This window comes from Nymphalis io, chromosome 12, assembly GCF_905147045.1.
Source record: "Nymphalis io chromosome 12, ilAglIoxx1.1, whole genome shotgun sequence".
Lineage (NCBI taxonomy): Eukaryota > Metazoa > Arthropoda > Insecta > Lepidoptera > Nymphalidae > Nymphalis > Nymphalis io.
The window spans coordinates 6,713,408-6,736,673 of record NC_065899.1 but is presented as its reverse complement, the minus strand read 5'-3'; the positions used below and the strand labels follow the sequence as shown (position 1 = coordinate 6,736,673).

The window sequence follows — 23,266 nt, the reverse complement described above, 5'->3', positions numbered from 1 at the left end:
ACGAAACATTCAACTCGTACGTGTCGCGTAAATTTTTTTCAAATCGTACTAAAAGCTAAAATAACATTTAATATTTGTAAGGTTTGATCTTTCTAGAAACAATCAAGACAGTTTACTGTATAATGAAACAATATCTTCTTAATGGGCAATATAAAATATTTAATTAATCGGCTTGTGATAATATGTTAAATTTATATTTTGTAATTTGTTTGTTATTGATAAAAATATTTTAAACGGATATTATTAAATTCGTCATTTGATATGAAAGAATGCTTTTTTTGTACATATTAATTTGAAATATAAAACATCTCTTAGTACCAACCACAGCAATGTTTCAAAGTAACAAGCACTATGAGAACTATATTAATACTACATGTAACGTTATTCGTAGTTTATGTTTCTTTTATAGTTTTCTAAACTGCCACAGAAAGTAAATATTCCATTATATGAATTAATTTTTATACTATATAAAAATATATATTATATTATTTCTATCTTGTTCTACAATAAAGGCATTATTAGAACTCTTTTATGTAAAACTATGAGCAAAATATATTTTCGTATGAAATCATTCATAAAACTGATACAACAAACCGCTACTTCGATAATAAAGGTTGAATATTATACTTTTAATTTTAAGTAATTCAACATTTGTGCCTTGACTCACTAGCTTAAAAAACTTAATGAATGGAAATTATATAAACCGAGTTTAAAAATTTTGGTCCTACAGAACAGTTGTGTGCTTAATGAAAGATTATCGTAGTATCAATGTTTTTTTATGGATTTATATGCGCTAGAAAGGTCGCAGATTAATTTGCACATGTAACTTTGAATGAAGTATACAGAGGAGAAGAAGAATTGATAGGTAGGATATCGAACGGATTAATATTACTGCAACACGTTAGTTATAATTTTAAGCTTTAGAACGTCGTATGGTACTTATTTTTATATTGACTTCATGATCCATTTATTTATTATTTTAAATGGTTTAGTTTCGTTTTTACTAAAGAAGACTATATGACTCCACTAACATAAAAAAAATTTCACATACGACTCTTTTCAATTACTGCAATATTATATTTGTTACATTATTTTGTTTACTATTATATTTATTTCAGATGGAGAAACAAAATTTATCTAAAATCTTATATGTAGAATTCTGTAGGAAAAAACTAAAACCTCGATTGAATTCGACAAAATGTCAAAACTGACTTAAAGTTTGAACCTTATATCATTTAATTGTTGGATACTTGTGATTTTTTATATTGTAAGATTTACGTATTTGTTTCACACGGAATAGTTTTAAAGATTTCTATTTTGCAAATTATGATATTAAATGTAAATATAATATTCTAATTTGAAGCCTATATAAACAATTTTAAGTTTCGATAAGCACACCAAAACATAATATCCAAATATCAACTATTTATAAAAATATCATGTTACCACGATTTCTATTAAAGCCTCTTCCGTGCAGTTACTATGATTCAATTTTTCTGAACCCTGAGATAATTAGCCTCATTACAAATTGAAATAACCGTTAGATAAATTATTGTAGATAGATACAATAAATCGTAATGGTACTTCGTCTTTATATAAATGATGTTTCATAGCTATACTAATAATTAAGGAGACTTTTTTTAATAACTAATAAACCACTAGACCAATTTACATAAAACTTATACCAGAAGATACATTGCATTTCCAAGAAGGTTTAAGAATGTAGTATATGTAGCTGCACTTCGTTCGCTCCGCATCGCATTCGCTCTTAATTTAGACTATTAACGTGATAAGGGTTATTATTCTTGTTCTTGTAGATTAATAAAACGAATGTATTGATTGTAGTTGTTTCGAAAACTTCTGAATATCAAAAAAAAAGATTATTATTTATTCATGTTAATTACGACAGAATTTTTTTAATTTGTTAACTGCTTTTTTTGAACCATGAAAAGCCACATAGGACTTAAATTAATCATTTTTTTTTATATTAATCTGTTTAAGTTTTACTTCGAAAATGAATTAAAAATAACGAGCTGTTAACATTGTATATATACATGATACCTTAAAGGTAATGATCTCAAGGGTCAGATTCGAATCACAAATGTAATAATTTGGACAATACATGATCTTATAATATTAATAATTTGTATATTAATAATTAATATTTGTGCTTTTATAATTTTATACAAAATAACATACACTACTACACGCAGTTGATATAGGATATGTTTACAAAGGTGACGTATATCATATCATATTAAAATTGGCCACATATATTTCTACTATATTTACATGTACATATTCGTTGTTAAATTTAATTATTCACAGCAAATAAATCATATTACATAGCGTGAAATAATAATAAAAAAATTATCATATCACAAAGTTACTATAATCGCTTTCGTAATGAGCACGCACTTACGCACTTACGCACTACTGCAAAAAACAATGTAAGTTCGATGACGTTCACTTCACGAGTAGTCTCTTAATCAGAAATAGTATACTCTGTCTGCTCCTTCGAAGTGCACGTGCTTTTTGCCGTGCGGCGGCAGCATGACCAACAACCATCAGGCTTGGCTAACACTATTTCGTCTACTACCATTTTTGACATCATTTTTAGAACCTTCGTCGTCACTCTTGTCTGGTTCGTTTATCTCTGGAATATTCAATTTAGTGTCCGGTGTATCCTTTTCGGCCTGAGTAAGGACTTCCTGAACGTGGATAGTTAGTTCAGGGCGGACGACTTGGGTGAATGGTAGAAGTGCGCCAGCAACGTCCATCGTGTTGTTGATATTTCTGTGCCACAGCTCAAGCACGACACTGCGCCGTTGCTACTTGTATCTCGGTGGTCCTAGCCAACCACAGCCGAATACCTAGTTCAAAAAATTAAAGATAACCTTAGGTACTGAAACAGTAACCTTTATAATTTTAAAGGTCACTGTTTGTTTCAGGTCAGGTTTTCTTTGTCATACGATTAAATTAAATAATTAAGATTATAAAAATAAAATTAGTGGCCAACATATTTTTCTATGAACTACAACAAAATGATGACACTGTTATTGAAATTACAGCTGTATGGCTATTCTGTAAGAGCAAACTCGAAACGCACCGTAGAAAGTGAAATGCGACATTGACCTTAATAATCATAACATTTTAAGAAAACACGCATCAGAATAATATATCACCATAAGTCGGTTGTTAACATTTCACGGGTGAGTAATAAAGAGAGTTCTTAAAGAATAGCACTGCTGACCTTCGATAATAAACCAGTCTCTATGCAATTTTACTCGGTACTAAGTTTTATAAAATTATCTTACTTGACAGATCACCAGAGCTGACATGATCAGCAATATTAGTGCAATCACACCCCACACCAAGCCCAGCTGAGTCAAAGCAAACACGTAAAGAGTGCGGTGGCACCATTTGTTGGGTTCAAATAGAGTTGGTGTAAAATCTGGCCACATCGTGTTAAGTATCCAGTAGTTCCCAAATCCGAACCTGCGGAATAGAAATCATTTAAACTTACTTAATAGCAATTGATATTATATAATGTCGAATAGTTTCTTTACAACTCATATAAAAACAGCCTGTCATTCTCGCAAGCAAAATTTACATTAATAAATTAAAGCCCAAACAATATAATAACAGAAATCAATGCACCGCATTGCATTCAGGTTTAATAAAATGAAAATAAAAAAACTTTTTTAAAAAGATTAAAATAAGCTTTTCCTTTAAAAGTTGTACCATCAACTTATAACATCATTGCATATTTTATATTATATAAAAGCTTGTCACGAGATTTAAGTACGCACATTTTAACTTAGTTTGAAAATTTTATAAATTAAAATCAATTTGATTAAGTTAATTAATTTACTTGTTTTTATCTACACAGATAAATCTCGCACACATTGCAAGTTAAATTAAAGCTTGTAAATATAATTTTATTATAATTACCAAGCTATTGTAAACAAAACATATTATGAATATTGAAATTAATTGAAAATGAATTCAAATCATTTCACTATGTAATAATATTTTTTTGTTTAATAACAATTCATTTTAAGCCATACAAAGTTTGTAAGAACAGCAATGTTCATATCAATTTGGCACACCAAAAAAAATATGATCTTCCAATAAATTATCCACTATAAAGTAATATTAAACATTATATGTTGATCTAAGGATCTTATTAGCACACACGATACTTTTGAACGAACGAAATGAACATATTTCATAACCATTAAATAATTTCAGTTATACTATTGTGACGAAATTATTCACACGTTATTTAAACATTGAATTCCTGTATAATATTGGCACGTCTGATTGTTTGTAGTTAATTACTGTGGCAGCTGCCAGCTGTCATCGCTCGAGGGCTTTCAGCGTGACTGGTTTCATCCAATTCAAATATCAGATTTACTTTAATGATATTAGTAATTTAACTTAACATATTTAGTTTATATAACACTTATACTAAAGAATGGTATAGTTAAAAATGATTGTCATAACATATAAGAAGCAGTTCAATCGTAATATGTTATATTTATCACTAAAAACATTTAATTTTAAGTAAATTATTGCATTAATTGATTTCATTATGACAAGTACATATTCAAGTTAAAAAAATGCATTAAAAAATGTTTATATTCATTTTTTTTTCTTTCAGAATAGTCACATAATCTCAAAAATCGCTAAGAATTTGGTACCGATTTCGAAACTTTTTTTATAAAAACAGCAGATTTAAGTTAATTTCTTTTAATAACCACCCATTTAGATGTTATCGCATCTGCTCTGCGTCCCGTGCCGGCCACGGTTCCTTCAAATATCATCAAAATCATTTTTAAGCTGGTGAAAAAAAAAATTCAGCGCGATTATTCTATACAAATACGGAAATCTCTATTTTAGAAATAATATATTCTGTAACCATGAGTGTTTATTTGCAGCCTATACCTTAACTCTAATAGACAATATAAGAATTTAAATGATATACATATACACAGGTACGCACAAATATATAAAAAATACACAAAAACAACAAATAAAAATACACGCATATTCCAAGTATCATTTTACAACAAAATATCCGAAATTAAGCAAATACAAGTGAAACCAACTGAAATTAACTAATTAATGTTAAAACAAAATAAACATCATTCCCGCAAAGTGAATCGCTAACAAACGCGTTCGGATGAGAACTCCCGAGGGATACCAATTAAAATGACACGAAACCGCGAATCGAAAATATTACTGACATGAAACGAGCTGGATTCGAAAAGTTCAAAAAACACACAAAATCAAATTTATGGGTTCTAGTAAGTACAGATGAATGAAAGAATCAAGATGGTCCAGTGGCTAGAACACGTTTCCACGTTATTGGTATTTCATACAGCATAATATACATACGCATTTGACAACAAAGAAGGTTTTACTCAAACCAACAAAGTTTCCAATTTTACATTAAAATATGGAGTGAATTTGATAACAATAATAATTAAAAAGAAAAAAAAACATTAATAAAGTTTTTTACTGTAAAATTTATTATAAAAGCGATTTTTTGCATTGTTCATTCTGCAAAATGAGATATGAAAAGGTATGTTTTGAACTAGCAAAGGAATGTGGACATTTGATAAAGATTTCATTTACTAAATACTGGACAATATTATTTACAATTATATATAGAAAATTTTTATCTCTTCCCCTACGTTATCAGAAGTGGACCCAAACTTATATGTCAATCTTCTAAGAAATTTATTTTGTTTATTCCCGATTGCCTATTATCTTAACTCTTTAATTGACCTAAAATTCTGTTAATAATTTATTATTATTACACGATTATATTACAAGAGGTGATAAAACATTAAATGGAAGTTATTATTAATATTCTCCTCAATATCGAAATTTTAGTTTGAAATTACAAATTAAGTTAAAAATTACCTTCGCAAATTTCAATCTATTATTCCTTGAAAACTTTTCACAATACCCATTAACATCGCCTGAATGTTTAAAGGTATATTTTTAAAACTTGGAAGTAATTGTTGAAAAGCCTAACAATAAAGAAAACTTCATTTCATACTACATTATCCTCGTGGCTTCGTTTTGAATTAGTAGTATTGTAAAAAAGGAATAATGAGATAACGATAAAGTAATATAAGAAAGCTAAAGTTCGAACTCAAGTTTTTTTTTTTTTTATAGAATAGGAAGGTGGACGAGCATATGGGCCACCTGATGCTAAGTGGTCACCAAACGCCCTTAGACATTGGCATTGTAAGAAATGTTAACCATCGCTTACATCACCAATGCGCCACCAACCTTGGGAACTAAGATGTTATGTCCCTTGTGCCTGTAATTACACTGGCTCACTCGCCCTTCAAACCGGAATACAACAATACCAAGTACTGCTGTTTTGCGGTAGGATATCTGATGAGTGGGTGGTACCTACCCAGACGAGCTTGCACAAAGCTCTACCAATATCAATTTACTTGTTGGTAGAGCTTTGTGCAAGCAAAGGTACGCACCACCCACTTATCAGGTATTCTACTGCAATACTACTAAGTATTGCTTACTTAGTAGCGTAATGTTCCGGTTTAAAAATTGAGTAACTAGCGTAACTACACACACGAGTGTCATAACATCTTAGTTCCCAAGATTGGTGGCGCAATGGCGATGTAAAGAATGGATAATCTTACAATATCTATGTGCGGTGGTACCCGCTTACCATTAGGTGGCCAATTAGCCCATCCACGTAATCTCGTAAGCGACGGTGAAAGAAAATGTAATAATAAAACCTACATATTTACATTATATTGGATGAAATTATCTCACGTTTTTATGTAAATGCACCAGCTCCCATTGGTATAGCGTAATGAAATAACCTTCAAACGTTAAGAAGAGATCTTTGCCTAGCAACGATATGGCTTGTAATGGAGGTGAGTAAAAAAGCGAGGCAATAATTAGTATTCATTATTTCAATGCGCTTAACGTAAATTGTATTACTTTTCCTGGTGACAGGACGGCCGGTTTATGTTTCGCCCAGATATACAGAAATGTTTAACGAGGGAATGCTAATAGTATTTTTTCCAATTCTAGGACCGGTTTACTTTTACTTGGATAAGATAATTTTATATGATTACTATTTTAAATACTTGTATAAGCCCACTCGTCTATACTCCTGGCACAAATATTATAAGATATAACTAAAAAAAATATATATTTCTAAGGCTTAAGAATTGTAGTATAAAATATACTTTGAAGTGATAAAATAAATTGCTTTAAAGTAATATTTTATTTCTAAATTATATTAAATATGTTTATATAATAGTTTTATATTTTTTTATATATTTTTAATATTATACCTACCAAGAACAACGAACTACTGCATAATATTTTCTTCAAAAATTGTAAACATTTCTCATGTAAGTGAGTTTTTGTTTTAGTGTTTTTGTGAAATGTATTTTAGAACTTTTAAATTTGGATATAGATCATGAACAAGTTTACATGACCGTTAATTAGTTTATGCGCTTTTTTAAAACAGATGGTTGTTATATACATTTTTATCTACTACGAAGAGATTATCACTCTGGATAATCTGTGAGTGGATTATTATTCTTATTCTGGAATAAACGAATTAAATCAAATGAGGTAACTATAAAAACAAAACAAGAAGACACATATAAGAACTTTCGAAGAATAGTAAGTAATAAGGTGTAAAGGTTCCACCAACTTTGTAGATTCTACCGAGAAAATCTGAATAAAACTCAGTAATTAAGCGAACTCTTAATACAAATATTTATTACTTGTTTCTCTTAAAATTAAACTTACCAGCTTATAAGAAATAGAGTCAGGGTGTAAGCGAGTATTAGCTCGGGCACGCTAGCAGTCGAAGTGGAGCTCCTGCTGGCAAGTTGAGCCCACAGCAGCCAGTAAATGCCAACACCTCCAGCGGTACCACCAACGACCATATACACTGGTATTCGAGGCTCGGCTGGACAGTCACGAATGTACTGAACACCTGTATTCAAGATAAATACATTTAAATAATAGCTATATTAGAACAGGGGATATTAATGAAACGGTCTACGCAAGTCGATGCCAGTTGATATCGCTTGTAAATAGCTATCTATGATTGCATTCCAAAAGAGGGAACGATGCGACGGTACTTCACTTTCACACTCCCGATATCGCAATTAGTAGTTGTCAAATAGATCGCTACACACATCAAATTTAAAAAAAGAAAACAAGCAGCACATTCCTTGTCCACAGTGACATGATTGACATTAGAATAACAGAAAATGTTACACATTTTTTTTATTGTCGTCTTTATCTCTTCCTCATGAATCTAATATTTTAAAATGAATAAATTTCATTCTTCTGTTTAGCTCATGGTTAATCAACATATTTTTAATAATATATATTTTTATTTATTTTAAATAAACAGATTGGCAAATAAGCCACCGGATGGCAAATGATCTGCGTGGCCATGCATGGTAGACTATTAATAAATTTAATGAAATTAAACTTTATAATTATTATATGTACACTTTATGAAACAAGCCTAATTAGGTATTCATTTGGCTATCACGCGAGATGATATTGATTATTTGCAATTGATATACATACATTATTTAAATAAGTAGATTAGATGCTTATGAATATTATTAAGACTATGTTTTCAATAGCTTATACATATGTATATAATATGTGTATACATAGTTATGAATAGATGCATAATACGAGCTTCATTGTGTGAAATTTGAGTAGTTTCGAATTCCGGCTATTCGAAATTTCAGTGTATATATTTATTCCAATATACATTTAGAAATTAATTTGGATACTATATTGTTAGGAATGTCTTCCAACGGGGGGTGGCCTGGCGGCGCGACTTGATCACGTTATTATCATCATAGTGGGAACTGGCCCTGCCGAACTCATCGGCCGGCCAGTCTGGCTTTAAGACAATTCTGATTGGACTCTCGGTTGTGGCGGATATCTCATAAATAATATTTCATTTGGTCAGTTTTGATTCCTTTGTTCTATTTGTGTGTGTAAATTGTACGTGTCGATCTACGTTTACTTTATTGTTGTGTAGTTATATTGATTTATCTCTTTAAAAAACCTATTTCTATCTTGATTTCTAATAATATATATAACTAGTTTTGCTTATAACTGCTAATAAAATCAAATTTATAATCAATAGCGTAGTGACAAAAACTTACTTACTTACACTATTTTATAGTGAAAAATCATAAAACTTGTGTACTTCAAAATAGCGAAACATTAAAGCTTACAAATACAACGTATTTTTTGACATCATAATAGATGATAAGCTCCAATAACGTTATTAGCTTGGCAAGTAAACTTAGCTCTGCAGCATTCGCGAAATAAACTCAAGAATGTTAACAGATCGTCTGGTGTTTTTTAGTTACAATTACAGTTCAATGACCTTTAATAAAACTAACGATAGTTACAGACCGCTTGAGTAAAAAGCTCACGGTAGTGCGATTTCAATTAATAATTTAATGTTATTTATTTTATTTTAAACCAAGTTATTGATGATAAAATATCGACGAGTTTCAATCGCCAGTTCTCAGGTCTGTATATCTCGATGTACTGATGAAATTAGTTCTTAATAAATTGTCTGTAGCGGCTACTATTTCGCAATAGCTTTAGTAATAATCTAATAGAATCATTTAATTATCGCTGTGCAAAATTTATGGTAAATAGATCAATTACGACAGTATATATTTAATTGCGTTTTAGGAAATCTAGAAAAGACGTCTGATTTTTTTATATAAAAATTAAACTAGATCCAGTAGTATAATGTGTAAAATTTCATCATACTCGTATTGCAATACGAAATAAATTGAATAGAACGTGCTTGTCTCTACATCCTGCCACATGACAGGACGGAATTGTGTTCTGCGAAATTATTTCAAATGCCGCAAACGGATCATCTTATCCATACAAAATAAATGCCTCAATTGTCATTTAATTATCATTTAATACAAGTTAATGTTATTTTTTTTTTTTTTAATAAATTAATTTTAAATTTTTATATAGGCTACTTTTGTATTTACGGCAATAGTTGTTTACATCTTTTAAGAATTACTTCGTAAGATTATCTGTTGTAGTTATGAATTTAAGTGTTTAGTGATAAGTTGATGGTGTAACTATTTAAATAAACAAATAAATAAAATATTTTTTCAGGAGCAAGAACGTTAATAAAGCAGTCATAGTATACATAATAATAATAATAATATCCTGGGACATTTTTCACACACGGCCATCTGATCCCAAATTAAGCTTGTACAAAGCTTGTGCTATGGAAACCAGACAACTGATATATTACATATACTACTTTTTTTTTATAAATACATACTTATATAGATAATTACACCCAGACTCAGGACAAACAGACATGTTCATGCACACAAATGTCGGTCCTGGGTGGGAATCGAACCCACAACCTTCGGCGTGAAAGGCAAGTGTTCTACCAACCACGCCAACCGGCTCGTCAACATAATACAATACATAGTAATACATATACATAGTAAGCACAATTACAAAAAATTAATAACAAAATATACAATATTCATTGCGTGTCCTTTTAAAATCCTAATAGTATTCTTGCTTTCATAGCAACTATAGCTATTTGAGATTTTTCGTATAAGTAGAATAAAATATCATAGCTTTTCCTGCCAAGATATAATTCGAGATTCAATTTCATTGTCTTTCCAAATAAGAGAGTCGAATTTCAAACGCTTAAATTCCGAGATTGCTAGTGATCTCATTTAAGGTGATCGCAGACTTATAACGAGATCCTCTAAACATACTTATCTTAAGCAGTGACATTTGTTCGAATTTTCAACAAATTCGTATTTTTGAAAATAGAAAAGAAATAATTCCTTAGAATTATCGTATGTTTGTAAATTTGATGATAGATGATCAGAATTTATATTTTTTTATTAGGAATGCAGATAAATAAAGGGCGGTTTAATTGTATGTGATAAAAGATAGCACATAAAAATTGTTTCTGTAAAATATGCTAACTATTTCTTAAATCTAGAGGAACGTGGTAGAATAAACAAAGCCTAGCACCAATACAGAAGAGCTTGCACAAAACCCTGAGTCCAGTAAGTGTCCTACCTGTAAAAATCTAGTTAATTGGCACAATCAATAAGAGCGCAATGAAATAATTATTATCCTAATTTCAAATGGCTACCAGTCCGTAAATCAAAGTCACGTGTAAGCAAAGGCCTCATCCCCAAATAACAAGATACATTCAGCATATAAACCAACTGATGGTCAGCACCACTCGTCCATTGCTATATTGGTGACCTAAGAAACAATAACCATTCCTTATATCCTCAATGCGTCACCGAACTTGGTAATTAAGATGTTATGTCCCTTGTGCCTGTAGTTACACTGGCTTACTCGATATTGATATTTAAAAATTAACTAGAAATTTAAATATGCAGATATATTAAAAATATTTTCGTCATTATTACAAAATCAATTAAGTATATCATCCACTCCTCACAAAAGATGTGTTTTTTTATTACACATGTATTTATATTTTATCCGAGTATTGCTTCCGGTTTGCGCTGCCTTCAAAATAATCATAATGAAAGGCTGACTGAGTTTCCTACAATATTATGTCAGAGTTAAAAATAGAATTTTAATAAAATCTCTTTCAATTCGTAAAGACCATTAAAATTATGTTACAATTGAGTTTTATGATTAAATTATCTTTAATCTTCAAAAGATTTAACATCAAATACATATTCATTTAAAATACTTTTAAGATATGTAATCGAAGTATATCAACTAAAAGAGTTACAGTTTAGAGTTTAATTTTTTTTGTTTATTTTTAAAATATAAAAACATTAATATAATTATTCATAAATTAAAGATCAGCCGAGATGGCCCAGTGATAAGAACGCGTGAATCTTAACCGATGATCGTGGGTTCAAACCCGGGCAAGCACCTCTGAATTTTCATGTGCTAATTCAAGTGCATAATTTGTTATTATAATTCATCTCGTGCTTGACGGTGACGGAGAACCTCGTGAGGAAACCTGCACGTATCGAATTTCACTGAAATTCTGCCACATGTGTGTTCCACCAACCCAAATTGAAGCAGCGTGGTTGAATAAGCTCCAAATATTCTCCTCAAAAAAGGGAGAGGAGGCCATAGCCCAGCAGTAGGGCATTCACAGGCTGTCACTGTACTGTACTCTAAAGATAATAATTTATATATAATTTATATTATGCGAAGTTACAAATTTGCATTGACTAATAAGAGTGAACCATTTATAATTTCAATTCTGACGATGGAAATGGATTATCATCATGACACTTTCTATTTAAAGTGAGATCTCTACCTTATTGTACAAAAGTCATTAATTTCAAAGGTCTTTTGAATCACAAAATCGTGTCGTGGGTCTGGAATTCGGATCCCTTTAGTGATCCATCCATCTTGCAGACTAATTGAATATTACTGGTTACAAATTATTTAAATATCTGCATTTCAGTGATGTTCACGAATAATAATAATCATAAAGACGGCAATTTCGTTTGTTTATTTTTTTTTATGATTCAAAAAAAATCTACTTATCTGACTTATTTGAAGTTTTAAATTTAAAACAGTTTATTGATAGATAAAGTAACGTTAATATGATGCATATTTCTTGAGATATAGCTTTTTCACTTATATTAGGTCAATGTAATACGAGAGAAAATTGTCAGCAGGCATTTTCCGAGCCACCGCTCTTAAAATTATAACAGACGAACTTTATATGAAAGATTTATAGTTCCCTTAAATGCCAAAAAGTCTGCAGGAAACGTAATGCTTTTAATAGATAAGTTAAAATATTTTTATGCCTTTATTTAAAAAATATAACTACGTTTAATTTATTTGTCATATCAATTTATATATAGATCACTAAGTGGGATACTAAATATATAATAATTATTATTGTGTATCACATTGTTTCAAAAATATGATCCGAAAAATATTTTGACCCGTTATACAGGTAATCATACGTTGTTCATTAATTTAAAAAGGACAAGCTTTTCTGCACTTAAAACAAATTTTTATATTTCTGCGTGTTTAACTAAAACAAAAGAGTGTTAAGAACAATGCCAACCCAGCAATACGTTATAACTCACGTTCTGCTTGCCTCATATTTCTTCCGATTTTTGTGTATGAAAATATATACTATACTCTTCATTATAATGTGATTACATACTTAATATATTTTAACTGTGGTTTTAAGCTGAGTGGAATACTGCCACGTCATCTTAACCCATAGGAGTGTAAGCCAACGTAATTAATTAAAAACCTTATGTTACCTTATTTATATAACTAATCTAGGAGCAAGCACTCGCAAGGAATCTAACAATTTGTTAATTGAAAATAACATATATGTATGTAGATATGCCGTCACGCACTTTTTACAAGTCATTTTAAGCTATATACATTTTCTTTTGAAAGCATTCATGTACCAGTATCTCTTACCGTTAAGGCAGCGTTCATATATTATAGGTTATGTCCACCCTAAAAGTTAATTCTAAATATTAATGATAGAATTTATGAAATCGGACGTGGAGATCAGGCGATAACCGCATACATCCATTCGTACAAAGCTTAGCTCTTTATAGAAAACAGATTATACAATTTAGCTTGAATAGTATGTGTGTATACAATAAAAGTATTTCTATAAACACTTTTTTACTTTTACTTGATGGGCTTTGTGCAAACCTGTCTTGTACCTACGTACCACCCTGTTATCACATATTCTACCGCCAAACAGAAATACGTACGTATACGTATTGTGGGGTTCTGGTTAGAAGGGGGAGTGATCCAGTATAACTACGGGCATAAAATCAACTTAGCTCCCAAGATTGCTGGCCCTTTTTATACGGTTACCATACTATAAATATTAAATTAACTACGAATACCTAATGGGACTGCAGCATTAGAGTTAAATTTCCCCATTTCTAATTTTAAATCTTACAGTCTTAAAACTTGGGACAGATGTTCTTAAGATTACATAGGCTTAGACTTCTAAAAATTTTAAAAATATATACCGGAGGAAATGAATACAGTGAAGTTACAGTAGAGTACATTTTAAATATAATTCCTTTTTTAAAATCAGAATCCTAGTAGCTTGGAATTTGACAGGTGCCGCGGGTACTGATTTAAATGGTATTATTAATTTTAATGAGCAATTGCCTCTTCGTCAGGTATCAAAGTTCGCCAATGCCAAAATGTTTTAACTCTTCAGCTTATAGATCTAAGAATGTATGAGGATTTTTTTAAAATTATTTTTATGGTTAAGACATTGGTGATGTAAGAAATATTAACCATTCCACACATCGCCATGTGCTACCAACCTTGGGAACGAAGATGTTCTTTGTGTCTAGATTTTTAGTTACACTGACTCACTCACCCTTCAAATCGGAACGCAACAATACTAAATATTGCTGTTTAGCGGTATAAAATCTGATGAATGGGTGGTACCTACCCAGACGAGCTTATACAAAGCCTTACCACCTAATAAACTTTGTTACACAGACAACTACTTTGTTAGTCTTTTACTAACCCAAACGAATTCCTAGTGGTTGAGGATTCATAAATACTCTCTAACCCTGTATTACGTTTTACAAATATTTCTACTTAAACTGCAAATGCTTATGGACATAGGTGACCAGTTACGATTAGCATATAGCTTGTTTACCCGTTCGTTCGTTCGTTCTCCTAAAATCATTTTTAAAAAGTACTGATATTCTTTTTTATTAATTATTCTATTATATCTAGCCTAACATTTACAATCATTTCGGGAATATTCAATTTTAAAATGGGAAAATCTTTCGCTGTCCAACTGAGACGGATACGTAGTTAATTTCACGGTAGATTGCCCGATATATATATATATATATATATATATATATATATATATATATATATATATATATATATATATATATATATATATATATATAATTACAATATATTAATGTACAAGTCTCAGAATTTCTTACGATACATTTCCCTTATGATTTCCTATTTATCTGCTCAAAAATTAGAGCAATTTAAAATAATAACACCTCGGGTAAAGTAGTCGTTTTTTCCGGTATAAGCCAGTAATCTCCCTTCTTAATTTTAACTGACGGAAGCAATTATTTATTTAATACATGATAAAATTTAGTCATTAAGCAAATAAGTGTACAATTCCTTAAAAAATACATACCCATTATTAACATGATCACCGGCAAGGTTGAAAGGATGGCCAGGAAAACGGTCATCACAACTGTAACAAAAACAAGTAACTTATAACTCTTGTCCAACTAAAGCGAAAAGCTAGAAATGCTATTGCTACCATTTCTATTCACCTTTCAATCGACTATTCAGACAAGAGCTTTTTCACTAACCTGAAAGTTACATATTCATGACACAAACTTTGAGATAGCTACAAACATCTACATACATATCCTCTACAAATATTGGCTTTTTTTATTTAATGGGTACGCGGACGAGCATATGGGCCACCTGATCGTAAGTGGTCACCAACGACCATAGACATTGGCATTGTAAGAAATGTTAAACATCGCTTATATCGCCAATGCGCCATCAACCTCGGGAACTAAGATGTTATGCCCATTGTGCCTGTATTTACACTGGCTCACTCACTCTTCAAACTGGAACACAACAATAACAAGTACTGCTGTTTTTCGCTAGAATATCTGATGAGTGGGTAGTACCTACCCAGACGAGCATGCACAAAGCTCTACCACAACAACTGCAGGTCTTCAGATTAAAAGAAAAAAACATTCAAAGTTACTGGTCAAGTCCTACAACGGTATTTTAGACGTTTAGAAAGCCTCGATAGTATTGAAATTAAATTGACTTTTCATCTTAGTGAAAGTGAAGCCATTTCTAAAAAAATATTGAAATTAACTTTTGTCTTCAAACGCCTTTGGCTTTATGCGCCTAACAAAACAATCTTCTCTCCTCACAGTAACTACTGAAGTTGATCAGGCGTTGGTGACCACTTACCATCAGGTGGCCCATATGCTCGTCCGCCTTCCTAATCCATAAAAAAAGTCTTTGAACCGTTACCATGGTAATGATTATATTCATTAATATTAGAGCATAACGATAAAGCTAAGATAGATACAATAAATATTGGAAGGAACTATTCAATTTCAAAGACGTGATTTCAAAATATTTCCGGTATTCATGGAAATTAAAACATCTACCGACCTCTCATCCAACAAAAACGTGAAGATTATAAAAAGCTTATTACATCTTTTACATGATAAGTTGTTACTACTGATTAATTTATTAAAAAAAAAACAGGAGATGTTTGTCAAGATGTGTTTTGTGATTGTGTCGAAAAGTATGAACCAAATAATATTGATTCTATTGCTTTTACGATTATATAATATGTGTAAATTATGGAGTTTACTATTGACATTTAATTAAATTATTTTAGTATGTAAAACTTACTTGTTCTGTTCATAATCTTGACAGCTCTGCAAATGAAGTCAATTGTACCCGTTGCCTCCATATTTGCATCTTTGAGCTGATAAGCAACAGAACCATACGTTGTGAGACCAACGCCCAGCCCCAGACCACTTCTTTCAGTGTATTTAGCATGTTCTCCGCATAGTCGTCGTTGCTCATCGCCAGATACCTTAACAAAACATTTTTGCTTAATTCTACTTATAAAATGGAATATTATTTCTTGATTTAATTATTTTTATATTCCGGTTCACAAAAATCTTAACAATTAAAATACTGCTTGAAGCTTATATTTTCTATAAAATAAAGTATCTAAGAGAATGTATTCTTACTGTGATTTCTTATTAACATCTGTTAAGATTGTTTTACATAATATACTATATAACATACTTGACTAACAGAACTTGATGCTCGCCGGGAACCAGTGTCAGATAAAGCCGCAGTTCCACTTTGCCGACCGCCCAACGATGCCCGATATGGTGACACACTGCGTCCTCTAATACCTGTATAAACGTATAAATTACATTAATTGATGTTATAAATAGCCAAGGTGGCCCAGTAGAGAAATGGTATATATATTTTAACCGAAAAATTTTGGCTAAGAATTTATATTGATTAGAAAAACTTATAATTTATCTTATCGGCACCAACTCAATGGAAAAAGTTACTCGGTATTGAAATAAGCTCTTAAATTTATCCTTATGGAGAGATTAGGCTTTTACCAAGGTTACCACCTTGGTAATACACGCTACAGTCACGAGTTGTTAATTTACTTTACATAATTTAATATAATAATAAATCAGAATAAAAGTGTATTAATTATTCAGATTAAATTCAATTATGTGTAATTCTTAATAGTTTTTTTATAGAATATGTAGGTGGACGTAATGGTAAGTGGTCATCGACGCCCATAGACATTGGCATTGTAAGAAATGTTAACCATCACTTACATTCCCAATGCGCCACCAACCTTGGGAACTAAGATGCTATGTCTCTTGTGCCTGTAATTACACTGGTTCACTCACCCTTCAAACCGGAACCCGACAATACCAAGTACTGCTGTTTTGCGGTAGAATATCCAATGAAATGGTGGTACCTACCCAAATGAGTTTGCACAAAGCCCTACCACTGATTTATAACACAAGTTAAAATAAATATTAACTTACCAGCACACTGACTGTCTTCACTAGCTCGTCGTTCTTTAGATACCAGAGGCTCTTGAAAAGTTAGTGTGAGACTTCCTCTTGGGCTGGCCCTAGCAGCTTCCACATCACCAGCGACTAGACTTCCTCTCGCACTCCTCTCCGAAAGAGCAATACTCCCTCTTGGACTTCTCTGTGAATCTGGAATTAACGATCCCCTTGGACTTCTCTGTGAATCTGGAATTAACGAACCCCTTGGACTTCTGTTTAAATCGGAAAATTCCTTTTTGAACGTCTCTGGAATTACACTTCCTCTGGGACTAGTTCGAGAACTTGGTCCTATTTCTTTTTGAGCCCGAGCGGGGTCAATTTGTATACTGGCAACTGAATGTCGAGGACTACGTCCAACATCTGGAACTAAAGAATTTCGCGGTTGATTCCATGACGTTCCATCTGGAACCAAGCTCCTTCTAGGACTCCTAGCTGATATATCAGGGGTTAAACTATTTCTTGGACTTCTATTAAAATCCTGCGGGTTTAAACTTAATCGTGATCCGTAAGCTTGTTCTACGCTTAAATTATTTCTAGAAGGTGCCAAAGTGTTTCTTGTTAATGCTGTTTCTGGCGTAATGGAGTTCCTTGCCGATCTTGTCTCTGGTACGAGGGAGTGACGGGGACTTCGATGGTATATTTCTAGTGCCGCATCTGGTGCTAAGCTTGCTCGGGGACTTCTTTGTGGCGGTTGTTCTAGTTCATCGTCAGTTTCAGTTGTTGCCAAAGAAGCTCGACGAGAAGATTGAGCTGAAGGTCTTGGAGATCTAGTTTGAGGAGAAGTTGCAGCACTGCGAGACGCTCGGCGCCGTCGCGAAGAAGATGTTCTGTGCAACATTATTTGTACCCTTCAAAACCCTTAAATGTTGCTAAATTCACTTTGTTTGAATGTCATTGACCTTTGAGAAATCTGTAACAAAAACATGTATTAATCATAAAGCACATAATTTAAACGGTAAAAGAAACAAAACCAAGAAAGTCGATCTCATTTAAACTTGAAAAGAATTTGTATTCAGTTTCGATGTTTATAGATTTATAAGGAAAGTTCTTAAGGCACTTCTAAGGCCTCAATTTAAGTTCTTGGTTTACAAGCGCACCCAATAAATCTAAATTATACTTGAAAAACTTCACTGTTGAGGTAATCGCCCTTAATTTAGCGCAAATTCCATCAGAAGCACGTCGAATATTAGAAGATTTTTTTAAATGTTCAATCGCTAAACGTGACTTGAATTTTAATATTTCATATAATTAATCTTTGAACAAAATAAAGGAGTCGTAGTACCAATATTGTTGTGATCATAAACATAATATATTTTGTTATAAACAACAATAATTCTCTGAATTTCTATATATTCTCAATACTTTACTTACAAAAATTGCAAATTTCGATAAAACAGGTATTATTTCATTCGTTAAAATTATTTTAAATATTACTGGCAACAAAATTATTTCTGCCCGTCCTTAAGTTTATTTTTTTAACAGTATCGACCTAACTCTGAATATTTATATCTTCATTAACATTCAGCAGATACAGAAAAAGCTCTACATTTTCGGCCTCACAGTAACAGTTTTTTAATAGCGCGACCATAAATCTTTCTCCCCTGATGTTTTAGGCCCGGTACAAATTGAAATGCGACCGCTTTAAGAAATTCTGTATTTCTTTTCTAAAGAATGATAGAACTTTAGTCCTGATTACACTTTCACGAATTCTATACTATTGCAATGTGTCCGTACTTAATGTTTTGCTGCAGATAGTCTTGATATAGATTTGTATATCATTGTCTACACATAAACTTAAAGAAACAAGCTCTATTTTGCAAAGAATATCCCCCGTTTTAAATAACGTTTACGTACTTTATAATCAACTAAATAACGACATGCTAATTTTATCACTGGTAATATTATTATATAATTCATAAGACAAATAATTACAATATTTACTATTTAGTCACATATAAAAAAATCTATTATCAAAATATTTTAATTTACTTTTGTCTTCGATTCTGAATTAGTCATATTTATAGTATGATAAATAAAATTAGATATTTATAAAGCGTCTAAGGTAACCGGCTCATTTTGGGAAATATTCTTGATATCAGCCGATTCGGATTACATCAGTGTAATAGAGGCAAGTTTTATTATCGTTATTAAACATTGTTATAAAATAATAAAACACATTTACACGATAATATCAATTGTAGCGAGGGTGGCACAACTATTGTATATAGTGCAGACGGTGCCTATAGCAGATTATTGAACTAGGGCTATTATTAATTAAATACGGGTTGTAATATTCTATATAGATTATTTATAGGCACAATTGTCATTAAGTCAATTAAGTGAAACATGAATAAATGCATTTGCTTTGTAGTGGAACATAACATACACATTGGCATTATAAGAAATTTTAACCATCGCTTACATCGCCAATGCGCCACCAACCTTGAGAACTAAGATGTTATGTCCCTTGTGCCTGTAACTACACTGGCAATATAAGATACATCTTAGATTTTGTACGAACTTACTTTATACATGGATAGCAAATCCTAAATACTCTTTTGTTGTCAATCTTTGGAAGACTAAAATGGAAGTTAAAATAAATCATATATGTTATTCAAGTGCTAGAAAAGAGTAATTAAAAATACTTGTCGGTTCTTCTCGGTAGAATCAACATTCCAAACCGTTGGTAGCTTCACTTCTCAAAGGATAATTTTAAATTCCTTGTAAATACTTACTTTAATAAATTATATTTTCATTTTGAATTCTGATGTTGTCAACTTAATTATGGCATATAATTATAAGTTAAAAGATATAAATGCAAGTTATATTCATAATAATCCCGTTCCCTGGATCAGCTATAAATCTCTTAACATCGATAAAGAGCCTTGTCAAGCCGAAAGTGAAACAAAACAATTTTCCCCTCATTGTACAAAAGAATAGATCATTGAACATTGTTCTGAGTGGATATTACTTTTTTTGGTACAAATCGGACATGTTGTTTATCACAAATTATACACAAGATTAAAGACGATTTATAAAAAAAATAACCTAGAGAATTTTAACATTATTTTTTCGTAAGTCATGTCTTGTTTAAATTTGTAAAAATATAGTAACGTATGTAGGTAAAAAGCCGAGATGGCCTAGTGATTAGAACGCGTAAATCTTAACCGATGATCATGGGTTCAAACCCGGGCAAGCACCGCTGAATTTTCATGTGCTTAATTTGTGTTTATAATTCATCTCGTGCTTAACGGTGAAGGAAAACATCCTGAGGAAATCTGCATGTGTCTAATTTCATTGAAATTATTCCACATGTGTATTCTACCAACCTGCATTGGAGCCGCGTGATGGAATAAGCTCCAAACCTTCTCCTCAAAAGGGAAAGGAAAGAAAGGCTAAGGCCAGCCCAGAAGTGGGACATTAACAGGCTGTTACTTTACTTTTACTTTTTACTTTATGTAGGTAATAATAATCAATAATTATAGTGCTTATCAACTGATGGCTTACCGTCCGTTACCGTTACCGTTTGTTTGTGACTTATAAATCACTTAAAGTTGTTTATTAAAATATTGATGTTTATTTTATTAAATGAACTACTGAGCTGTGATGGCGCAGCGGCCCAGTGGCCCATTGCGCGGTGGTGATGAAAAACCTCCATATGATCGATGAAAATCTACCACGTGTATCCTTCAGCAACAGTGAAACAGTTACTGTTTTTAAGGGTTAACATTTAATTTTTTTAAGTTCATTTTAATTTGCTACATTTATTACATTACATTTTTCATAATTTAGTTCTCGCGAATGTCACACAGATTGAAATTCAATTTCATTCAGTTCCAGCTATATTTTATTCATAATCTAAGTATACTTTTTACACCCGCTTTAAAATTGACATTGTACAAATAAACATTTTCTTAAGTAATAGATGAATTGTTAAAAAATTACACCTTACTTTGATAAAAAAAATGAATATTATTATAATTTGTATATTGAAAATTTTAATGAAAGCTCTAATTAAAGTGACAAATATAAAATTATTCAATTGTTCAATTCAATAAGATTTACGAAATAAATAGATATTTCATCTGATTTCCCAAGTGGGTAATTACTTTATATATTACTATACTGTTGAGCCTCGGCGTTCTTTCGGTTCAAGTTTATATTATCACCTAATACAAAAACGAATGTTACGTAGAAAAACAATGCGAACAAAAATATCTAACTAACTACCTATAATATATACCTATATACCTAAAGAGACAAAAATGATGCAGATCCATTCGGCAATACATCGTTCGGACGTCATAGGAAATAGTGAGAAAACGCGCCAGCTATGTAGTTAAAATGCCGCTGGAATAACCTGCTTACGTGATTACAAGGGAAGTGAGACGGATATTGTTAAGCCCGCACGCACTACGCATCCCAGTTTAAATGAGTTTTATGGTAATTCGGTTTGACCACTACGCCTTTAAACTGATATATTTGGCCACGCTAAGCAAAACGCTAAAGCAAAGAAAAATAGTGACATTCGTTCTTTTAAAGAAAGGTGTTTATTTTAAATGTAACTTTTCGAAAATTTTATACTGCAAACCTTCTGTCAGTTAATAAACAAATAAAAACTGATTAAACTTATTATTCTACTATTGGCAGTAACTTCAGATATTCAAATAAAATTATAATGTTAAATGGCATTATCACTTCAAAAAGTATATTTAGTATCTACAATTTTCCTAACGTGTTTCATTTTAGCCGAACAGGGCATAAAATTTTGAATATCAGTAATTGAATGATTGGTAAAGCCATTTCAGTTTGCAGCCAAAAGCACTCTATTTTTGTATAAAAAATGTTACATTTTTTTCACAAACAAACTTTACGTAACGCCTTTACATATCACGCTGGAGTAAATCCTACTTTCCTTATTAAAGAGACGGGTTGGACCCTATTCTAGCACGTGGACTAGAAAACGTTATATATAAAAACAAATTTACTCAAGTTCGTCATTCAGCTTTACTTTTTCCTTCCCCTATGTATAAAATCTAATCTTCTGATTATTCAAGAATACAGCTTGTGAAGAAAATAAATTCAATTTTATCACTACATTCGTTTTTCATTACTTTAATAACATTTGGTTAAATTTATAGCTGATATTTTGGAATTTATTCTGAACAACGAAAGCGTTTCCAAACGGAATACGGAAACTATTTCTATAGTGAAAGTTTTCGAAAATGAAAAGTTTCGGGCCCAGCTCGTAATCGAATCGCGATCAATATCTCAAAAATGCTTCAATGAAAGACAAAATTCCGAACCCGTTCCGATATAATTAATTTCGACTTTCATCAGTTCTCAATTATAAATCAATGACAATTATGTTACAAGTTGACGAAATTTCGAAAGGCAAGTGCTGTAATAAAACTGTTCAAGATACACAAAAACCTTACTACCTTATTTATGATCTTTCAATCGCAATTTTGTAGAAAAATGATTATATCATTACAATTTATTTTCCTTTTTGCGATTATCGAGGTTACGGCTGAAAGTTTTATTTTATT

At 31.4% G+C, this 23,266-nt stretch overlaps 1 protein-coding gene across 1 annotated transcript in view; it reads right to left on the bottom strand.

Annotated features, from left to right (window-relative positions):
- Positions 1 to 2,521: 2,521 nt before the first annotated feature.
- Positions 2,522 to 23,266, bottom strand: part of LOC126772342 (uncharacterized) — a 93,905-nt gene continuing 73,160 nt past the window's right edge. Inside the window, exons 2-8 of the mRNA XM_050492677.1 lie at positions 17,691 to 18,627; positions 16,915 to 17,027; positions 16,510 to 16,696; positions 15,251 to 15,310; positions 7,819 to 8,008; positions 3,318 to 3,498; positions 2,522 to 2,873 (exon numbers count right to left, since the gene is read on the bottom strand). Of these exons, the coding sequence (XP_050348634.1) occupies positions 2,832 to 2,873; positions 3,318 to 3,498; positions 7,819 to 8,008; positions 15,251 to 15,310; positions 16,510 to 16,696; positions 16,915 to 17,027; positions 17,691 to 18,555 (1,638 nt within the window). The 5' untranslated portion in view covers positions 18,556 to 18,627 and the 3' untranslated portion in view covers positions 2,522 to 2,831. The remainder of the gene's footprint in view (positions 2,874 to 3,317; positions 3,499 to 7,818; positions 8,009 to 15,250; positions 15,311 to 16,509; positions 16,697 to 16,914; positions 17,028 to 17,690; positions 18,628 to 23,266) is intronic.